The 23,201-nt window shown below is 31.6% G+C and overlaps 1 protein-coding gene across 2 annotated transcripts in view; it reads right to left on the reverse strand.

Annotated features, from left to right (window-relative positions):
* LOC129917690 (paired box protein Pax-6-like) overlaps nucleotides 1–23,201 on the reverse strand; it is a 60,974-nt gene that overhangs the window by 23,455 nt on the left and 14,318 nt on the right. For both annotated transcript variants that reach the window (XM_055997751.1, XM_055997752.1), the window contains exon 2: nucleotides 7,533–7,745. In XM_055997751.1, coding sequence (XP_055853726.1) covers nucleotides 7,533–7,745 — 213 coding nt within the window. The remainder of the gene's footprint in view (nucleotides 1–7,532; nucleotides 7,746–23,201) is intronic.

Here is a 23,201-nt window from a genome sequence, read left to right on the forward strand (position 1 = left end):
ATTGTATTTTTTTTTTTTGTATTATTATTTCATTTTTTTTTTTTTCTTCTCGAATTGAAGCTTAGTTGCCAACTTTATAACATACAAATATTGAATATTGATAAGAATTTTGGCACAATTGGTTTATTAAATAAAAATAAGAAAATGTTTGTTTGTGAAATTGGACTACACTAAGGGAAAAGCCACCATAAAACAAGGTGAAATCAAGGAAAACCACATTGATTTAACTATTATTCGGAATGATTTTGCGTTGACGATGGACATTTTAAAATCATAGTTAAAAAAAAGGTTAATTTTTGATGGTTTCGTATCTCGAAGTCACATTAATCAAAGTAGTTCTTATTTGAAATAACGACGTTTCAACATCAATTTATTTTTTCCCTCAGTGTACTTTTCAAAATCCGCATGTGGGGTTCGCCATGTAATTCACTTAAAAATAAATTATTCAATTTTATTATCAAGGAACACTATATTGCTCAGTCAAGTACTCTAGCAACTTTGACAGTACACCCTTATTCTGTACCTCAGAATTTCATTTAGTTAGGATTAGTAGATTCTGAGATACAGTACTTCAAAAATCACAAAAAACGTAACTGAATAACTGATACACTGACAGATCATTAAAATTATAGAAAACTTTCCGTTATCGAAGAAACTTGTTATTTGTTCAAAAGAACAATTGATGATTTCCATTTAGGGGGCATGGTAGCTGTTAACTGCTTTAAAAAGCATAAGAAACATGGAAAAATTGAGGGTTTCTAAACAAAGAAACATGAAATAATAAAATTACCCTAAATAAAATTACCAAAAAACTCATTGAAAACAAAATTCGCTTTAAGGCTATGTAGAAAATTTACGAGTTGTTTGGGCAAGATAACAAAGTAATGGTCAGCATTATGCCAAAATTTTGCTCTTTGATTGACCAAATTTTTTTATTAAGTATAAAATCACAATTTTATAGATGCCCAAAACGTTGAATAAAAATTTAAACTATTTTGGATTGGAACTCAATTTTTGTGGAGTAGCAACTACGATACCTAAATATTTCTTTTATATTTTTTAACCTGACAAAATTTACAACCATTAAGTACGTACTCTTAAAAAAAGCAAAGGCAGTTTCTGTTAGGGGACGTACAAGTCCAACGACAGCTTAACATACAAATAAACTGTTAGACTTTCCAATTGAAATCTCTACTTCCATTTAAAAATAGACTAAGATAAAACTGCAAATTCATACTCTTCTAACAGTTACAGTATCCGACAAAAAACTGAATAAATTAAAGAAAAGTCTTCTTATAGTTATTTTTTTTTTTTTTGCATAAGTTTGACCTCCTTGGTGGCCAATAACTTACAATTTGTCATTTCATTAAACAAGTCAATCAACTGAGTGATCCTAATACTGATAGAAAAAAAAAACAAACAAAAAAACTAGATCCAGTTGAACTGCAGATCAAAAACCAATCACATGTGGCATGATCCCGCTTCAAGCAATTAATCAATTGGACATTTCCTTTTTCTTATTTAGTTGCAACTAATCACGGATCGAATTGACAGCAGAGAGCTTCCGCACAGCATAGATCAAGTGGTAATTTATTCGCACCTATATAAACTTCTTTTCCCCTCTGTACACATCTTACTTGAAGTCATCATCATCATCATCGCAATCAACTTGAAGTTGGAAGAGATCATGTTGATCCAATGAAGTTATACTCTCCTAGAAAAAAAAAAAAAAACAGACACTCTACCTACTTCGATGATGATGTTGATGATGATGAAGATGATGTTGATAAGCATTTTGTAGTGTGTAATTTTCTGCGATTGATTCCGCATCTGTCCATTTATCACTCGACTTTGACTCTCTCGGCCAAAACCTCCTCAGCAAAACAACCTGCTTTATGGAGTTTGAATAAATTTCACATAATTGTTTTTGCAAAAAAGTAGTAAATTTATGTAATTCACGCGATTAACTCTCAGAGTCTATAGAAAACTTAACCCCTTACCCCTGAAGCAATGCACATTGTATTATAACCTTTCTTAATTTCCCCCCAAAGTAAAATTTGCACAATACTTTATCTTGTTTCCAATGGATAAATGCATCTCTAAATAGAGTTGGTTGGTTGCGCTACTGCATCTCTAATGAGATGAGATAATAGTTCGGTCGCGTCGGGTGGCAAAGAGTGCTAACAAAAAACAACAAAACACCACCTGTCGGCCGCATCTACAGATCTCGACAGAATTAAATGCTTCCGGACAATTGTTTGAGCACCGAACAAAAAGATACACTATCTCTGAGCTCACGCTGTGGCTTCATAACTTTTTATTCAAATGAGCAATTGTTTCGAATGTTTACACTGCAACTGCCTGTCAGTATTGCCGACCGCTGCCGCGCCGCAGTTAAGCGCATAGTCGTCGGATTGATGTTGAATTGTCAGTCCGAATACTGTCCCGTTCTTACACCACCGTCTGTCCATCTGGCAATTTCGTATAGTGGACTTATAACAGTTGTATATTTTTTTTCTATATAATTGCGCCGCACCAGTTGAAGTGTGTCACTTCACTGTGCGCGGAGAGATGGTGCGATTGTAATTTATATCGCGAGGCAACTTTTAACACACTCTGGGAAATGATATTTAAATGTTGTAAACTATTATATCGCTTGTAGGTATTAATTTTGTTGCAATTTGCATGGAACCTGATCTTTAGGTATGTGTGTAAAGACTTGAACAAAAAAAAAACTCAGGGGCGTTTTTTTAGTCATCTTTTAGTTGGTATAATCTGGTAATTTGTTGATGTTTTTATTCTTAATTAGGGGTTTCGTCATTATTTTTAGACAAATTTAATTACCAACTTGAGGGAAGATAAGAAAACTCATGGGGCGGTTAGCGATGCATGAGAATAAGTATAACTAATTAAACGATTAGCAGATCGTTTTGTAAAGTTATAATCATTAATTTGCACCTCGATTATTTGCTAACTTGGGGATGTTATCATGGGAAGTTAAACACAGATGATTTGTATTCATATAAGACTGTGCGGTAAGCTATTTCTGCTTTGGGAAGTCAATATCTGCTAGGTTGGCCCTTAGCGGAAATAAGCTATTGATTTTGTACAAGAGATTCTATTTAAATCCGCAATGATTTTTGAAGTTGACAAAAAAAAAACGCATTTGTAGGATAAGTGAAATAAAATGCACGACTGGGGTCGCACGTACTTGCTCTTGCAGTTCAAAGCACTTTTATGTTAGTTTACTTGTAGATCTTACGAGCTGCCTCTAAAATAAATTTTAAAGAAATTTTGTTGAGGTTGGGGAAGAGCCGACATTTAGACTAAATTTTTTTCATATAAAATTTTTTTTTTTTTGTATTTGACTATTTTGAGAAAAAAAAAAATGCAATTTTATTACCATTGCTTTCAATATTACGTATACAAAGTTTAATCAAAATCGTTGGAGCCGTTTTCGAGAAATTCGCAATATCGTATTTTTTTGTATGGGAGGTATACGTTCTAAACGAGATAAAAAAAAAAACAAAAAAAAAACCAACTTTCAGAATTCCATAAAAATCATCTGTACCAAATTTGAAGAAAATCCATCCACGCGTTAAGGCTGTGGAAATGTGTACAGATGGACGCACAGACGCACAGACGCACGGACTGATTTGCGAGACCCACTTTTTTGGAATTCTCCATCATCGTAATGTTGGTTTTGATTAAAACCTCAATTTTTTTTTTCGAAACGAAACCAATACTTGCCCTATAGAGCAAGTAAAAAAGGAAAACAGAAAAAATTAGCATTGGCTTGTAATTGGACCAAAAATGTCTTTTAGAGTCTAGAATCTAGATCATCAAATCCCGAGCGAAAAATTACATAATTGTTAAGCCTTCTTCTGATGAAGAAAATTAAAGTTTTTATAAACAGCTGAATGTCGCTTAAAAACTTTTTTAAAACAAAAAAGTAAATGTATTAGAAAAAAAAAACATAAAATTCATTCTTCAAATAAAAAAAAAAACAACTCTTTAAATGAAATTGAACTCAAAAAGAGGATACAGTTCAATTTTTTTTTATAAAGGTGCACTTTCAGAAAAAAATGTCGAAACCGTTTCTAAGAAAACTAATGTTTATAATAATAATAATAATTAAATAATAATAATAATAATAATTTTCAAAGTTTTCTCAAAAATCTAAAAATTATATTTTTTTTTTCAAAATTGAAAATTTATACTTAGGATCAAAATTAATTAGTTCTTGCTTTGCTTTTAAACCAAAAATTAAAAAAATTGCTTTTCTCCAAAAAAAAGCTCACGATTTTGTTTGAAATATTTGTGATATCAGTTTAGCTATTAATGTTGTACTTTTTAAATAAAAAAAATATTTTTTGCACTGTTGTTAACGGACAAATTTAGGCTATTCATATGAGTTGGAAAACTAACTTTTTTGAACCCCTTGAAAACAATATGAAGACAGGACTTGAAAAAATCGTAAAACAAAAAAAATTGTAGTGGACCACGCTAACCATTTATGGTATGAAAATAGATGTTGGCCGATTCTTAGACTTACCCGATGTACCCACAAAATTTCATAAAAATCGTTCCAAAAATACATAAAAAATTTGTTTGGTTGGACCACCCTAACTAGGTATTTAGTGGTATAAAAATAAATGTTTTCCGATTTTTAGACTTACCTACAAGATTTTATAAAAATCATTAAAAAAAAAAAAAAAAATACCTATAGAAATTTTTTTGGTTGGATCACCCTAACCATTTAATCATATGAAAATTCATGTTGGTCGAATGGCCGATTCTCAGACTTAACGACATACACAAAAAATATCGAAAAGATCGTTCCAAGAAGATATAAAAAAATTTAGCTGAACCACCCTAACAATTTAGACTAGAGGTATGAAAAATAGATGTTGGCTGATTCTCAGACCTAACCGATATGTGTACAAAATTTCATTAAAATCAGTTCAGCCGTTTAGGAGGAGTTTAGTAACAAACACTGCGACATTAGATTTGTATATTTTAGATGTAGAAAAATTAAGAAAAACACATTAAGTATATTTTGTTAAGGTTTTGACCACTTGAATTTTGGTCAAAACACACTTGAAAAAAGTGTGGTTTTTGTTTTTTTTTTTTTTATTGAATGAAAAGTGGTAGCAGTATGCCAATTTTTTTTTTACATTTTTTACAAAATAAGTCAAAATTATTCTTCGATGAATGTTATAAAAAGATTTAACATTCATAGGAATTTTCACCGTGTCAGCAAGTACTTACGACCTAGTCGGAATTTTATCTTACAAGGCGCGTATAGATATTCAGAAGAATGCACATAAAATTAATAGGAAAACATTTCATTCTTAGCAGATACACATAAATTTAATAAAAAAAAAAAAAACAAATTTCGATTTAATTTTATAATAATTCTTATTATTTTAAAAAGATTAACTCAAGAAAAGAATCATTTTGATTCTAAGTGCCTTATTATTTTATGTGTATAGAAACATTTGTTTACCCTGAATTTATAAATTTAAGCACACAAAAAAAGAGAATTAAGAAAAAATCAAGTTCGCTGCTCAGCTCTTTTGTTTATACGATGTTTAAGGATTTATTTAAATTCTATAAAACTTGAACTTGACTTTAGTTATACAATTTCTAAACCAATAGATTTTAATGAAATTTTCACTATTGCAAGATAGCGATGACATTTACTGCATATGCATACAGACAGGAAAGTGCTTACAAATATGATTTCTATGCGTTTTAAAACTGTTTACGTTGAAAAAGACTAATTTAAAAAAATAAAATTATAATCGATCGGTAGAGTTGCCCAGTACTTGCCCATACTTAACATTAGGAATAGAATACAATGAAATGGCAATAATACGGGACCACCACCAAGTTCCAGAATCAGAGCGGTTTTCAGTCATCGCTAAACATGGGCGAATTTCTAAAGTTACGAAAATGTTCAGAAATTCATTGATGAGTTCAATAAATCATGACCAAATTTTCGTCAGAATCACTAACTTAGCGAAGAGTTTTTTTTCATTCTTTTCCTATATTTTATACATCCAACTTTGAATTAATTTTTGTTAAGTTCCATTTCTTTTTCAGAAGAAACTCTTAATTTTCCTCTCTTTTATATAAACGTTGAAATGAAATTTTGCGTTAGTGGTCAAGACAGCGGAATTTCAAAAAATGTATTTCCTATCAAATCTATTTTTACTTGCTCTATAGGGCAAGTATTGGTTTCGTGTCGAAAAAAAAAATTGAGGTTTTAATCATAACCAACATTACGATAATGGAGAACTCCGAAAAAGTGGGTCTCGCAATTCCGTCCGTTCGTCTGTGCGGTTGTGCGTCCATCTGTACACATTTCCACAGCCTAAACGCATGGACGGATTTTCTTCAAATTTGGTACACATGATTTTTATAGAATTTTGAAAGTTGGTTTTTTTTTGTTTTTTTTTACACTTCTTGGAAAGTGTACGTCCCATACAAATTTTTCAAGTTATACCAAATAACTTGAAAACGGCTCTAACGATTTTGATGACAAATTTTGTGTATAATTTTTCAAACAAGACCCAAATTTTGATTTAAAAAAAATATTTTTTGGAATGTTACTAACGGTACCTGCCATAGAACCGGTTTTTTGGTTTGAAAATATCTCTTACAAGACTAACCCGATTTCAACAAAAATTTTTATACAAAAGCGTTTAGTTAACCGTAATATTAAAATTTTCAAAAAAAACACATTTTTGGATTTTTAAAAAATATTTCAATTTTTTTTTCTTGAAAAATCAATTTTTTGAAAACGGGTTTTTGAAATCTTTCAAAATTTTGTTTTTAAGTTTAAATTAATTATTTCTTAAAAATGGCATACCAACTTTTATTTTTTAATGTTAGAAAATTTGTATATATAAAAAATTAATTTAAAAAAAAACGACTCTAACGATTTTCAAAATGTTTTTTCTCAACATTCCTTTTCATACAAGAAATCAGATGACATACTTCGTTTTGTGATCAGAACCTTTAAAAATGGTGTTTTATTAATATTATAAAAACAGATTTTATGTACTTTTTTACATAATGGGAAATGGTTTAATTAAATCTAATTATAATTTTGCCTCATTTTTTTTTATAAAAAGCTTTAAGATAAGATCTACTTTTACCATAAGAGCAAGTACGTGCGACCCCAGTCGTGCATTTTTTTTTTTTTTGCTATATGCTTTCAAATTATCACATTAACAGCTTTGATAAGAAAATTACAACAAATCTGTCAAAACACACTGTGTCTTTTTAGAAAGTTCTCACGATTCCGCTTCACTTCTGCACTAAGCAACATAAAACATATGAACTTCCGTTCATACCAGCATAGTTTTACTCATTGGCGATGCAGAAATAAAGAACCTCTACTTCGATAACAAGCCCCCAGGCTTCTATTCGAAAAATGACTTGAACACACACATGAATGGAGTCGCATCTCCCCTATTACCCTCAAACATAATTGAATTTATGAATCTTTCTATTACACTTACCCAGTAATTTTGAGACAGCACCTTGTTGGCTGAGCATATGTTGGGCCAAATCATAGCCACGCAACCCGAACCGCGATAACTCCAGCAGGCGATGTTGTGAGACTAGAGCGCTTAGAGTTGTCGGAGATGGTGAGCCTCCGGGGAAAAGTCCTGCAGCGGCTGCTGCCGCTGCTACAGCAGCACCAGGCGATGCTACTGATGGAGATAAACCAACTAGAAAAAAAAAGTCAAAAAAAAACAAGTTAAAATAAGTACAAAAGGAGCTGGAACAAGGTAAATGAAAAATCACAGAACGCAAACGCAAGGATATAATACATAATAATAATCCATTGGCGAGGCGACCGGCCCTGCATTCTATACCAACTATAAGCCTGGGTTGCTAGGTTCGGGATGTTAATTGCATATTACTAGCCAACGATTGACATGTGGTTCTGCTGGATGCGTAACATTTGCTCGCATATAGGAGCCATACATTTTTATTTATGTGAGACTTGGCTAGGCTATGGCTTGTCTTTGATTTAATGCTGGGGTGTCACCTTGATGTCGATGTTGGCAATAAATCGGATCGGTTGTTTGTGTGTTGGATTAGGCATGTAAGCATGCGGCTACTGTGAGTGCGTATCGTCATCGTTGTTGTCGTTGTCCGTATATGTCCGTGTCGTCGCCTGTTTAGATGCAAACATTTTTATATGTATAACGAAGGAGAGAGGAGGTGTACTTAGGGATTAATCATACACACAATAAAAGAGAAGAGACACCAGGATTAGTTGATTGAAATTACAAGTGACAGGGATTTTTTTTTTTTTTTGAAAAATCAGCTTGATGCGTGTGGGTTTTTGAGAACTTTGTACCATCTATATATTTTTGAATAAACAGTATGAACATAGATAAAAGCCAGAACTTATGCGACACAAAACTTGTTAGGCAATAAAATATCATTAAAACCGTTCTTAAGGCCAATAACTTTTCAAAAAAAAAAACCTGAATCGAAAATGAATATTAAAGTTTTGAAACATGCATAATTGTTATTGTAAACATAAGATATTGGGAAATCTTCATGACTAACATTTAACACTTTCAGTGTTTAATGAATATAGTAAATGTTTGCAAAAAATTGGGCTAATATCAGCCAAATTTAATAAATTTCTGTCTTAACTTGATCATTCCCAGCAAATTACATAAGAAATTCATAGCTTTAGTTGAAACCACTTATAAATTTAACAATAAAATGGGATGATTTTCACGTTTGCTAAAACTGCTGAACTTAATTAATAAATTTCAACAGAAACTGGGAAATTATTCATCCTCAGGCAAAAGTGGTCAATATCTGCGTCAGTTAAACATAATAAACCTCGATCAAAAATTATGAAGTTTATTGGTTACATTCAGCCGAATTTCACAACTTTAAGCTGAATTTGTTAAATATCATGAAAACTTGTTAAACCTCAGTTGAAATTGATGCATTTTCGCAGAAATTGATTAATCTCAGACCAAAATGAGTTAATTCAGCCCCACCTGAAATTGCTAAGTAACTTTTAAACCAAGTCAATTGTAGCTGAAATTGATTGTTAATTTACCTACAGGCAAAACTGATCAATCTGATGATGATGAATCTTTCACCTACTTAGTTAAACTCAGCTTCAACTGAAACTTCTTGTTGGATCTAAATCTCTTAAGTTTTAGCAGGATTTTATAATTCATCTTAGAATAATTCAGGAAACTTCAGGGGAAGTTGCAAAAATAATTTTAAAATAATAAATATTAATTGAAACTCATGTTGTTGCAGTTAAAATTGCTGAATCACATCCGACTAAGGTTGCTAGAAATTAATTGATAAGCCTGAAACTGGAAAACTTACCTACCTACTTAAAACAGAATCCGAGAGCAAATAGCTTAGCGAAATTGTGCAATCTTGGCTGAATTTAGTTGGCCTCAACCAAAAATCATGCGGAATCTATCAAATCTACCAAAATAAAAGTTCTGCTGACGTTTAGATATTATTTTTAGCTGAATTTTCCAAATTTTATCTGAATACATTTCAGTAGAACTTGAAAGTTCTCAGTCATCTGTCATCCGTGCTTCCGCCTAAACTGGTAAGACTCAGTCCGAATAAGTAAATATCACTGAACGTTAATTGATAATTAAGAATTTTATATTTCTTTGTCAAGTTGGAACTGAACCTATCTCAACTCGGTGAACACCTCCAAAAAATAGGAAAATATTTTAAGGTCAACTGTATAAACCTCATTAAAATCTGAATACTCAAATTGATACTCATTAGTGGCTGCCGAATCTGATATCTTTCAGCAGAAACTGGCCAATCGTTGCTCTAGAGTTGACAGTTTTAAATGAAATAATATATTTCAGCTGAAACTGAGAAATCCCAGTGTCAGCTGAATTTACCAAATCTTAGCAGAAGTTAACTGAATTTGGTTTGCACGTTACTTATTTTCAGCAGAGTTTCTTAAGTGTCAGCTGAATCTACAAAACCCGAATAATTGGAGCTGCTGAATATGCAAGCCAACCTAAGCTAACAAATTTAATTAATTTAATGCTAATTATCCTTTTTAACTAAAACTGGTGGAACATATTCAAATATCGTAGATATTAGCTGAATTTGGTTAGTATTAGGTGAAAATATATTCAGCAGAAACTGGTAAATGAAAAAAGTAAAACTAGACTCAGTTTAACTGACAAACTTCAATCTCAAACGAATCTAGTAAATCTTAGCTGAAATTCTGCAGAATTTGTGAGTTTCTTATATACATATTTGCTGAATCCGGTAATTTGCAATAAGCGGAAAACCAATTGGTTTAAGGAAGAAAATTTCACGATTATATCGAAGATGCTAGTAAATTTTCGGAACAAATCCGTGATGTTGCCGTGGAAACTAGATGATGCACCAGGGCTACACTTGATTTTGAAACTGGGGGAATTATATGATCCTACCGAGTTGACATGTAAATTAACCGGATCAATTAGTTGATTTTACCAGATCAATTCGTGATTTGATCAAACGCTTTTAAAAGAAAAGGTCCAAGAAGCGACTCAAAGAATTTAAGCAAAAATAAAATTTTAGGTCAGCCTTTGGTAACAAAGCACATCACACTTTAACCACTGAAGGGTTGGTAAGGTAAGGTCTGTTAAAATTAAGTCTGGACTTGAGATTCCCTGTATGTATTCGACCTATATGCCTTTTTTTTCGAAAGAAGAACCGGGTTTGTGTCTAAAGACCTTCAAAATTAATTTTCTTTATTACGGATCGCTTGGTTGGTTTCTTGTTTTTATTTGTGGCAAGTGGCTCGGATTTGGTACGAATTAGTATGAATGTTTTAGAGGCCCTTTGTATTGTCTTAAATAAGGTCTAAAGGAAGTACTATACAAAGTGCTATAAGTGATGATAGAAGTTTTTTTCGATCGTTATAAAAATTAAAATGGTAAGTGTGATTTTTTTTTATTCTATTGTAAAAATCAAAACATCAAAAAATTATGTGATTTTGTTGCGTTTCGTTGCGTTTCGTTACGTTTCATTTTTACAGATGGTGCTGCTGATAACTTTGACAAGTTGTGTTCTTTGGCAAATCAACATGCAGCTATGTCACCTTGCAAGTGCACAAAAAATTAAAATTAAAATTATTTTAAACAAAAACTCTTTTGCATTTAAAGCTTGCCCAAATGAATAATTTATTTTCTTCAATGCTAAGTTGCCAGAAAACTAAAAAAAAGTCTTGTACTTCGCATAAAAATACATATTTATTAGTCTTTATTGATTTCATCACCGAAAATCATCGAACTTATCGCTTTTAAAGGAATAATTTACCACTTAAAGGTAATAAATCAAACCATCACCATCATCATCAGCCAGCATTCAGCATGATCTCCAATCTTGGACATACAACACTGTGTGTCCAGTTTTTTTTTTTGTTTGTTGTCTGACTAAACTATACTACTCCTTGGCTTTTGAGCACACGGTCCACTTTTTTTGTCCAGTCAAAGCCATATCGGAGTCAGCGAGAAAGATGCGCACAATCCCGCCGAAGAAGAAAACACAACATCAATTGAGCATACACGTGATAGGTACAAATTGAATGTGTTTCCCAATCATTGCGACACCAAACTGGACAACAACAACACACCGAAACGTCCGTCCGTCGTCAGTCATCTTCGTTGTTGTCGGTCTTTCATGGAGACTACTTTAGAGCTTCACAATATGTTCATCCTAAATGTTGGCGGGAAAGTCTCTCGCTGACATGATGTTGATAGAGCTTCTCGTCGTTGCCGATTGATGGTCATGCGACATAATAGTACTCAAAAGGTTGATCATCATCGTCATCGAATCTTCCATCCAGGTCCAATGTCGAGATCAACCTTTAAGAATCCCCACAAAGAAGAAAATTCCAACAAATACCATTTCGACAAAAACCATCTCAACAAGTCAACAGCAGAAGCAGCCAGCAGGCAGGAAAAAGATTGGCTTCTTTCGCGGACAATCCAAAGGAATCAACATCACAAAATCGTCATTTGTTAGCAAAACACAAAAGTGTCAAATGGTACATCAAAGTTGCAAAGTAGAAGTTCGTTCGGGCAAACTTGCCTGAAGAACAAAAAAAAAAACGAAGACGAAAAACGAGTACGGTTGGTGGTCTTCGTTGTCCTGAATTCTAGAGATTCCACAAGAGTGCTGAAATTAGCACCAAAACATGATGGGACTGCTTCATCGCCTCCTTTTACGTGCCTCCAGTTGTTATGAGGTTCCATTTGGAATTTTTTTCGTCCCGTGTGTGTGGTGGAAATTCCTCTGTCGTTCGTTTTTATATAGATTTGATCTCTTCTCTCTCTCTTGTGAGATAGTTTTTAAGGGTCTGTATTTTGTACCACCTCATGATGGAGTAGGTACAAATTTGTGGATAAATTCCCGAAAGGAATTCCATGGCGATACTTAATTTAAATTCCATAAGCTGCAAAGTGGATTGCTTGGAATTATACAATGCTTGTTCGTCCGTTCGTCCGCGTCCGTTTGTGCGTTGTTGTCTGTTGACTGTTTTGTTCGTTTGCTTTTTGTCTGTTTTTTTTTCGTCGATTTCAACAACTTTGCAACTATAATTTTATATACTAAAAAAAAAATTACGAGCATCCATGAGGTACATGAAGATTCAACTTAAAATGCAGAGACGCGTCGTAACCGATTAGGCCGATTAAGTTAATGGCCAAAAGGGACTTGGGACACATAGTTTCACCATAGCATAAGAATATACCTACAACAACAACAACAACAACGAAAAAACTCAAATAAATTAAATCTCTACCACTTCAGTGGGTTTTACTAATAAATCTTTCTTCCTGTGGGATTCAGTGTGTATTAACGTGATGATTTATATATGCGATTCGGTTTGAAGAATTTTCTTTGAAAGAAATATGAGATTGGAAAATGTGCTGCTGCTGCAGCATGAAGACAGGTGGAATTTGGAATGTCATCAAGATTTTTGAATACAATGCTCATCATAGATGTCTTTATGAGCATTAATTTCAAGTTCTAATAACGGCAAGTATTTTTTCTCTAGAGAGACGCGGAGCTCTCTCAAGGTATACATATAAATAACAATAGAACTGATTAGCATCAAATTAAAAAATAAAGGTGACAGTAGCAACGGAAATGGAAAAACATTAATCAGTTAGACAGGTTGTAGGTTTTTAAATCTTTTTTTTTTTTTATTATTTGTGGATATGTGGCAATGTGAGCTTTCATTGAGATAATGTTCTCATTAGACTAGACGGTGTGTTTTCTTAGAAGTTTTTTTTTTTAGATTTTTATGAACAAATTAAGTGCTATTGTTGTATGTTGTAGAGAGTGATTATAATTTGAATCCTTATTGAGGCAGTGAATATAACGTTATCTATTTTATGGTTGAGCATTTTACTAATTTTAATAAATATACCAAGAGGACATTTGTTATCTACATTAACTTAGGAAATTTATCGGCAATATGCTGTGCAATTCGATCAATTCGCACTTCTGAATATATTTTGTTAAAAAATATGTCCTTTTTTTCTTTTAGGACCTCCATGTGTTAAAATTTAAATGAAAGAAATGCAGTTGAAACTAAAATATAAACACTTTTCTAACAACCTTAAGGTCATTGCTTATGACTCAAAAGTATTTTTCAATGCTGAATACAATGCCGAAAATTTGACATGAATGTTTTATTTGTCAAGAGAATTAATCAATAAAACGACTCCATGCCGATTGTAAGAGGGTACTTTATACTGTGTGGAGAGTGAAAATATTGAATAAGTATCAAAGCAATAATAATTGTTCTTATTTTTTCTTGTTATAGACACTTTACGGTACAAGTTTTTCAGAGAATAAAAGTTAGTGCCTACATAATTAAAAAAGAAAAAACAGCTAAAAAAAACTAGGTATGTGTAATGGACAAGAATGAAAATAATACATGCATTAAAATTATAATGTCTTCACAAAAAAAAAAAAAAAAACTGAACCAATAAGTTTTTAAATAATAAAAATTATGAAAAAATAACATTTTGTAGCTTGCAAAATAAACCACCATTACAACCAAAAGATTATTTTCCTCTTTTAACAAGTATTTTTTTTTTTCGTTTTTGTAGTTTAACAAATCAAGGGCTGTTACTTGATGCTGATATTTTTATCTCGTTCATTACTTTTGTCTATATCATGAGTTACAACCTTAGTCTCTATGTAAGTAAAAAAAACAAAGAATTAAAAAAAATAATAATAATAATAAAGTTCGCTGCTCAGCTCTTTTGTTTAAATGAGACTATTGGTTTATTCATTTTAAAAAGTCATATTTGAGTTATCTGTTTCCAAATTTAAGTCATAGACATTATTATTGTTCAACGGGAAGAGCCGACTAACAGATTTTGTTTTTCAGAAAAAGCCATTTTGTTGTTATTTGAGATTTTGCGAAAAACTAAATATGCAGTTTTATTGCAATTATTTTGATTGCAACTTGGGCAAGAATCAAAATCGTAAGAGCCGTTTGTTAGGTACAAACTCTTAGTGAGATATTAAAAACAAGAACGAAAATCAACTTCTAAAATTACATAAGAAATCATATGTATTAAATTAGAGGAAAATTTGACATCCATTTAGTCACTATAGAAATGTGAACAGATAAACCGCGACCTTAGAACAACAAGGTTCTAACCGACAATTTTGAAAAAAAATGGGTTTAAACTAAAATTGAACCATGTTTAAAAAGTGTGTTCTTAATAATGAAGGCACTTATTGTACAAAAAAGGGAAACATACAACATTTCCAAAAAACGTGGTTCCCCCTTTTGCATAATAATTTTTATCCCAATGTGTACATTTTTATTTTTTTTAGTTAATTCGTATTTACGTAATAAGATAAGTTAATAAAACTAAAAAAATTAAGCTACTTCGATAAAAACCTAAAAAATCGAGCAAAATAAACCAAAAATATGTATTTTTTCGTATGTGAGTGCAATCTAGTCACCTTCTCTTCGCTCTGCTCGCGAAACGGTTCATCTTACAAAAAAATGTGCTAGGCATATGTTGTAGATAATTTCACCACCATCAATTTTTATATAACCTCTGATGACCTCCGATCAATAAGTCGCGAGATATTTGCGAAAAACTTTTCGTGACCTTTTGACCCCTATAACTCTTAACGCGGACACGATATCAATGTCGATTTTTCACATCTTCATAACAAAGCCGTTATTAAGCTGTATACCAAAATTCAGCCCAGTAGGAATTTTTCCGCAGATAAAACCTAAAATTACTGGACTTTTAGGCAATCTTTTGATATCATTAATTTTTAAATGTAAACAAATTTTTGTAAAAATAATTGATTTCTATATTTTAGTTTTAAAAAAAAAACAGTACGACAACAGTCGCAATTCTTAACTCATGGAGACTTTTAATTTTCGACGTGAAGTTTAAAAAAAAAAATTATATCATCAAATCCGAAGCTGTTGAGCTCTTTTTCAATGTTACTGTTCTTCAACTTGAAAAGATTTTATATCGAAGTTTAAAATTATTCCAAGAGCTATATTTGGATTTTTTTCTTGCAAAATGCAGTCAATTTTTTTTGCTTTGTGAGAAGGTAATTAGTTATTCCTGCACATGTGATTGTCAAGAAGAAACGATTACGTTACTGTTACTACATTACTTAGTGAAATGTGCTTGTTTTTATTGCTGAAAGGACCCCGCACATTTTGTATGGGAAGTGGCCCTCGGTGAAATTGTCTGAAATTTAAGCATGTGTTTCTCTTGAAGCTCAAAAGCCGATATGGGCAGAAAGTCGAAAAATGGACAGTTTTTAATATAACGAGTTTTTACCGATGACTATCTCAAACCTTTTATAAGGGATAGTAACTCTCTATTTTGTATTTTGCGCTATTTTTTAGTGGAATCCAAAGGTTTTTAGGATTACTGAAACCTAATTCGAAGTCCATTGTGCCCCATAACTTCAGGTTTTCAAGATAACCTCAAAAAATGTCAGCCTCGAAAAAATTTTTTTTTAATCTGGGAGTGCGACTATGTTAAATATATGTTAAATATATGTTTTCGAAGTCTATTTTGAGGCTTTGACATTTTTTGAGCCAAGGAAAAACAAAAAATTTTCAAAATTAGGAAAAGTATCCGAAAATGGTATAAAAAGTTTTTTTTTGTCTGAAACTTTGCATACTAATTACAGGTATATTAGGCTCAGTTTAATCTTATCGCCCATAGAAATAAAATAGCGGTAAATTTTCTAAAAAACCGTAAAAATGCCTATTTTGATAGCTTTTCTAAATTAATCTCAAAAATAAGAAAACATTTTGTTTAAAAAAGCAAATTTAATTTCTTTGTAGAGAATTGAATGAAGTTTTTAAATGTGTCCTTGAATGTTCTGTACAGTGATCCGTTATTGAGATATTGATAGTCAAAGTCAAAAGTATGCTTTTTGGTTTGATGACTGATATTGCAGTCTAAAAAAAATCGTAGAAGTTTGAAACAAAATGAATCTTAAAGCCTAATAAATAGCCTTTCTAAAAATAATAATCATTTTATCAGAAAAAATTTTCCCACTTTCTTAGGAGAACAGTAAAAACGAAAAAAAATTTTAAAATGTTGGTTTTTGAACATTTCCAACAGTTTAGCTATTTTACCGCTAGAAAGAAAATATTTTAACATTTAATCCTAAAACAAGAAGAATAGAGCTTTCACATGCTTTTTATTTTGTCATGATGCGATAATTTTTTACTGAGATACAGCCTATCGAAAATCACTAAAAAAAATGACGATTTTTTTTTTATTCCCTTAATTTTTTGGGCTAGTGTATATTATGTTTTTAAGATATTTTTTTCACAGAAATGAAATCTTTTTTTTTTTTCATTGGTTTTATTTCGGTTCAGAGTGTCAAAATGCTGTTATTCGAAGGAATACTAAAATTCTATTCTTTTAAGTAGTCTTCATAAGTTAAAAATTTTTAACGGATTGAATTTTTTTTTAACTTATTATAACCTATTTTAGAACTGTAGACCACGAAGAAGTATAACTTTTATTATATCATTATATTCAGTTCAGTTCTTTTTTTCCAATAATGTACTGCTACTTATCTCCCTAAGTCCCATCTCTTTCTATATGAAAATATTCGCAATGATTTCGTAACAGCAGCAAAAAAAAAAAGTGTCACCTGCTGTTTTGTGTGCATAAGCGTAGAGAAGCGAATCGAACTCCTAAATCAAACGAATTATTGTGTATAGTGTGTAACCATGCTAGTTCTGCGCAATCCAGTTGCGAGTTCTAAAGCTGTATCTACTTGTTCCGATGACACGTTGATTAATGTTCAGAATTCCTGAGTATGGGTGCTTCCAGAGTGGCATTAAATGCACCTTTTTTATACCACACAAACTAGATTAATACCCACCGCCTATGTTAAGATTCTCGGCGGTTTACCTCCAGAAGTGCGAAAATCTATCAACGAATCCCTAATTTATGGGGCCCTAACCTAAGCCAAACAGATAGCTAGCACATATCTTTGTGTATTTAAGGATACTACCATCCAGAGATGAAGGCTTATAGAAAAAGACTAGATGTATGGTTTTGCGTTTGGTTTTGTCCAATCAACCAGAGTGGTGGTCGAACTATTGAATATCAATGGAACTTTGAAGGGAACAAAAAATAAAAACTAATACCTTTCGTCCTTTATTATTTGCTCTTCGTCTTTTTTTTTTGCATAACTTCTTGATGATGATGGGTAGAGTTTTCGAACTCTTTGAGTGTTGATTGTGTGGAATTAAAAGTAAAATTCCGGGAAATTTTGATTTAAGACCCACGCAAACTAACTGAACCCTAAAAAAACTCAACATCCCGTTTCGAATTACATTTTGGTCATGCGATGACATATTCTACGCCTTCAAGACTGTTTTTAAAATTTTTACGAAAAAGAAACAAGAATCTTTGAAGGTTTTTGTATGTGTATGGTATAGGTAGGGTTGCCAACCGTACTCTAAAAAAGAGTATTGTGCTCTATTTTACGTATGTGTACTCTATAATCTATAACTCTGATAGAGTACGTCAAAATACTCTTTTTTTGCTTAAGACCACCACATAAATTTTTATTATTTAGTTTAAAAACGAGGCTTAAAATATTCGACCTTATAATATCTAAATTTTAACAATTGTAATTTAGAGAGTACAAATCACAATAATTTTGGTCGTTGTTTTAGTACGACCTATTTGTTTTGTGTTTGTTTTTCAGTCAGATTTAAAACTTAAACTTTGTTTTTATAGAAAAAATCAATCGCAACTGATGGTATTTTTCTTGACCTTGCAATGCTAATTCATCGAAATAAAAAGAAATAAGAATCTCAAATATTAATACCTTGATTTTTTACTAAAAAAAAACTTAAGGTTATAGATATTAAATAAAGAAATATGAATTTTGAATTTGAACGTTTGGAGTCATACACTACACATAATGTTAAAAACAACAAAAAAATGTTATGTACGACAAGAAAAACAAAAAAAATTTTAGAGACTTGAAATAATTGGTACTCTTCTTTTTTCAAATGCACTCTTTTTTTTCGTCCCTAAAATCAAATATACTCTATTCCTTCTTAAAAAAGTTGGCAACCCTAGGTATAGGTATCAATTTTTTTTTTTTTTTTTTTTGGTTTTAGTTTATGTTGTTTTTTGAACTTCTGGAATGGAGTATAAAAGTTGAACGAGTATAACCCTGGTACTCTTCATGGTTGGTAGATTCTAGTAGTGGTTTTAGTTTTGAAGGAAATAAAAAAACTGGGTTAAGCTTCTGGTGTGTATATAGTTTTTTTTTTTTAGACATTGTCCATAAAAATTATGATGATTTCTAAGAAATCTTTGCGGGTGGTTGAGTTCGATATGATGGTGACATATGAAATTAAGCTGGAAATTAGATGCCCATAAGGTGAGAAAGAATTTTTTTTATTAATTTTTCTTCTTTGTGTTTGTTCATTAGAAAAGAATAGGCATGGGAACATTCAAATTCTGAAAGGTAGGAATATCTTTAGGATGGAACTTCAAAGTTTGCTTCTGTTCTTTAATATAATTTTTGTTTAATAAAAGGCAATTCGTAGAGATTAAATTCTCATCTTCATCACTTAAAATAATTTTGACAGTTCGAATTACTTTAACATTGACCATGACCTTAACTAATAATCCTATATGAACCCTTCTTTAATCTATCAAAGTAGTCTCTAGTGACTAAATAAGATTTGGTTGATATCACTGATTCTTTGTTTGACCTCTGAATTGGTGCAAGCCTTTTACGATGTAGGTACTGTTGTAACCCAGACAAACTTTTGAGCACTTCATTACTGACCATGATTATTTTTTAGGTTTGTTTAGATTTAGAACATATTCCGCTTTTTATAAGTCCCTTATTTAAACAACCAAGAACCTACATTATAGCCACGCAATGCAATTTCTGGCCGTGCAGTGCAGTCCTAGACTTACTTAAGCAGAATCGGCCAAGATAGTTTATTGGAAACTATATTCCGATTAAACAAGGTGGCTTAAGTACCCTTTTGCATTCCGAATTCATATTGCTATTGTTTTAAAAGTTAGTAATTTTTTTTAATGTAAAGGCTGCTAGTCCTTAAAAGTTCTGTATGCCCTTCATTAACAGCTCTTCCACTGTTACGTTGTTACGTTACGTACAAGGGGTGATCAGTGAGCACCAAGTGTACGTAAATTGGGCTAATGGTACTGAGGTTACATGCTTACATTTGATCAAATTTAATAGATCAGTTGATGAAAGCTATTCTCCAGATTCACTAAAAGCTGTGCTTTTTTTCTGTCACCTTTGTCCTCTTAAGCTGTGCTTTTTTTCTGTCACCAGTTGATGGTTTGTTGAACTGCGACTTCAAAATATTTGAACCAAACAAGTCTAATTCTTTTGTCCACCGTTTGTTCATCCATTTTTTTTTTATAAGAAGTCTGAAAAATGAGAAATCGCCTAAAACGCAACAAAGTCACTGTGGTGTATGCGTAACTTTTGTGTATGTAATCATATATTAAAAACATAAAAAATATTAGTGTGACTTTAATTTTCTCTCATTTAATCACTGACTGAATAGTAAACCATCTGACTTTTTTGACCATTTACTTATTTATGAAATGTCAAAATTTTGACTGTAGGGTTTTCACAGAGCTGCATATTTTTATAAAATTAAAAATATAACAAATTGGCTTGGATGATGTCATCTCTATTTTGTATCTATGCAATCTAGAGTTTTTATACTTTTCTATTATAACATACGGCTTAAGTTTATTTGCAAATTTTTTTTTTGGGAGTTGAGAACTTTGGAATTTTTCAGTGCAAATATTTTTTTTGAATATCTTCTAAACGTAGGGTGGACAAATGATTACACTGGTCGGTAAGAAACAAAAAAAAAAGTCGAGAGCAAGAACTTTGTTAAGTGATTTTAAATAATTGACTTTAGTGTGCTGAATTCAAAACATTTTACAGATTTATTCTATCACGTCTATAGTTTTTTAGCTACACTCATCACTATTTTCCCTATAAACTCCCAAAAACTATATTTTAATTAAATTCTTTTTGATGTTTAGTAAAAAATAAAGGTATATTTTTTCGTAATATGAAGTTTTTTTTAAGTCGAAGTCAGAACATGCAAATTGGAATTTGGTTCAAAGAAACTATTCATAACTTTGAAAAAAAAACAAGCAAGATTTTAAGATCATAAAATTCTTTTTTCAACAGCTTTTAGAAAAAAAAAAATACATTAAGGACGTTTTAATATGGAGTTTTAAGAGTAGTTTTGAAAAAAAAAATAACTTAAAAAAAAAAACGGTTTTGACCTGTTAATATTCAAGTATTTCAAAATCGTGATGTTCCAGAAAATTAATTTTGACTTCGGATTTCGACTCAGCACTCATAAATCCTTTAGAAAAAGATTGTCGACCAGTGTTTTTGTTTTTGTTTGTATCCGTTTCTCAAGGTAGGGAAACGATTGCCGCTGTTATTCCCAGCTACGAAGTCAACAATCTTCCAATTTTGGTATTGAAATTTCACGTGGGCATTGTTTATCAATTTCGACGTGGAGAGCTCGAAACATCTGATTATTCCCATCGGGTTAAGGTTTCCTAATAAATATCGCAGTCTTTAACCTTCCTCTCGCGAAATTCATCCCATCAAACTTTCTGAAAGGATTTTATTTAAAGATAAAATTTTTACTCAGGTTAAATTTGTATTAGACTGATTCATTACTGTCGTTGCTCTTAATTCAACTTCTCGTCCACTAAACTAAGAAAAAGAAAAAAACTTTTTCCTGATTGTGGCGCCACTATTAACTTAGTTGTGTAATACTGTTGCCAAATGATTGCAAACAAGTACAAATCTTGTAATCAAATGACACTCACTTGTGTATGTTCTTGTGAATCATGGCTTTACTAGTTCGCATATGACTTGTTGTTAAAAACAATCGATATTTTTTGTAGTTTAAATTGTTAATAGTCAGTTTGCTCCAAATCTTGATTTTCAAAGATTTTCAATTGCACCTACCTGGCAACCATATTTTGAAAACTCTCAGCTTTTCCTTATGCTTTATTGCGTGCATATTTGAGTATAAAGATTTTTTTTTGGTTGGTGACTTGTGAAAGGTGTATAATTAAAACAAAGGAATTACAATTTGAGGTGTGCGATGATGGTTGATGGAAACAAGAAGCCATCACCATCATACCAAAAGAAGTAAAAGTCAAGGGAAGATATTTGCGAATTATTTATGTGGCAACAACCACATTTGGTGCGGTGGTGGTGTTGCTGCTTTTTATTATAACGCCTTTTGAGTAAACAGCTTCGCATTCTCATCAAATGACATAAATACGACGAGGCCTCAGCACGAACATGAGTTGAGTATGTTGATATACAATTTTGTTTATATTTTGTTAAAGCTATTGTATATTGTCATCAGCAAAATTGAATCGATTTATTGCAATTAAATTCGAATTAAGGGCAAGCAACCATTAAGCAAAGTGCACTAAGTGCAATAAGGCATGTAGAGAGCTCTGAAATTAACAAAATTATGGTCAAGAGACCCACAATATACGATGGAATAAGAGCCAGCTGTTATATGAGAACTTTGCATATACAAAATGACATGAGGAAGTGGTTCAATAAAAATACTTATTGATTTAGCCATTTTGCATTATAATGTTTGTTTTGGTTTTTTTCAGTCTCTTTCTGACCTATTTTTAAATCTTAAGAGTTTTTGTTGAACACGTGCATACAAATGACCGATAAATGTTTGGTTCAATAGTTATTCCATAAAATATATTTTTAGAAAGCTTATTGGAGTATCTGGTTCTTAAAATATTAACGATTTTGGTATTTTTTCTTGCATAGTTCATATGTAGTTTTTCAAGATTACTGGGTATCGAACTTGGACTTTTCGAGACTGATTAGAAGTAGTTGGATGGAAGAATAAAAAGGTTCATAAAAATACCTAACAAATGTAGTCAGTTTAGTCACTTTAAGCATTAACCCTCTGTCGGCACACGGGTGCGAATTTGGCAGGACAAAAATAAAAAAATTACGATTTTTTAAAAAAGTAGTCACAAAAAAGTCTCTTTATAAGGGTGAAAATATTTTTTTTCGGAATTGTGAATATAATATTCGAATTCCTCGGAATATTCTACATCAATTTCATACTTGATTTTCTATAAAATATTGTGACCGAAAAAAGTTCTAGCGACATGAAAAAGTATAAACCAAATCGCACCCATGTGCCTATCACGTCACAAAAAAGAGGTGTGCCTACAGAGGGTTAAGTGACTGGGATGATTATAGTGTTTTTTGACGTGATAACATCTTATAAATCGATAAACCATGGCTGCATCCACGAAAAAGTGACGCTATTTTCTCCCGTTACGCCTGAGGTTTTTAGCAGTGTGAGATTTCATTGCTATTTTCTAAACGGTTATTTTTCTAAACGTGACGTCGTAGTAGAAACTTGAATTTTTTTCATTCTATACCTAGATAAATTTATTTTTTTAGAATTTTTTTTAATGTTTTTGTCAGCCTAAGGCATTAAAAAAATTCTAAAAAAAATCTAAATTAAGTTATTAAGGGTTTTTTAAAACAAAAAAATTAGAGGTCTGATGCTTTTTTTTCAAAATTGC

This window comes from Episyrphus balteatus, chromosome 4 (genome assembly GCF_945859705.1).
Source record: "Episyrphus balteatus chromosome 4, idEpiBalt1.1, whole genome shotgun sequence".
In the NCBI taxonomy this organism is placed as follows: domain Eukaryota; kingdom Metazoa; phylum Arthropoda; class Insecta; order Diptera; family Syrphidae; genus Episyrphus; species Episyrphus balteatus.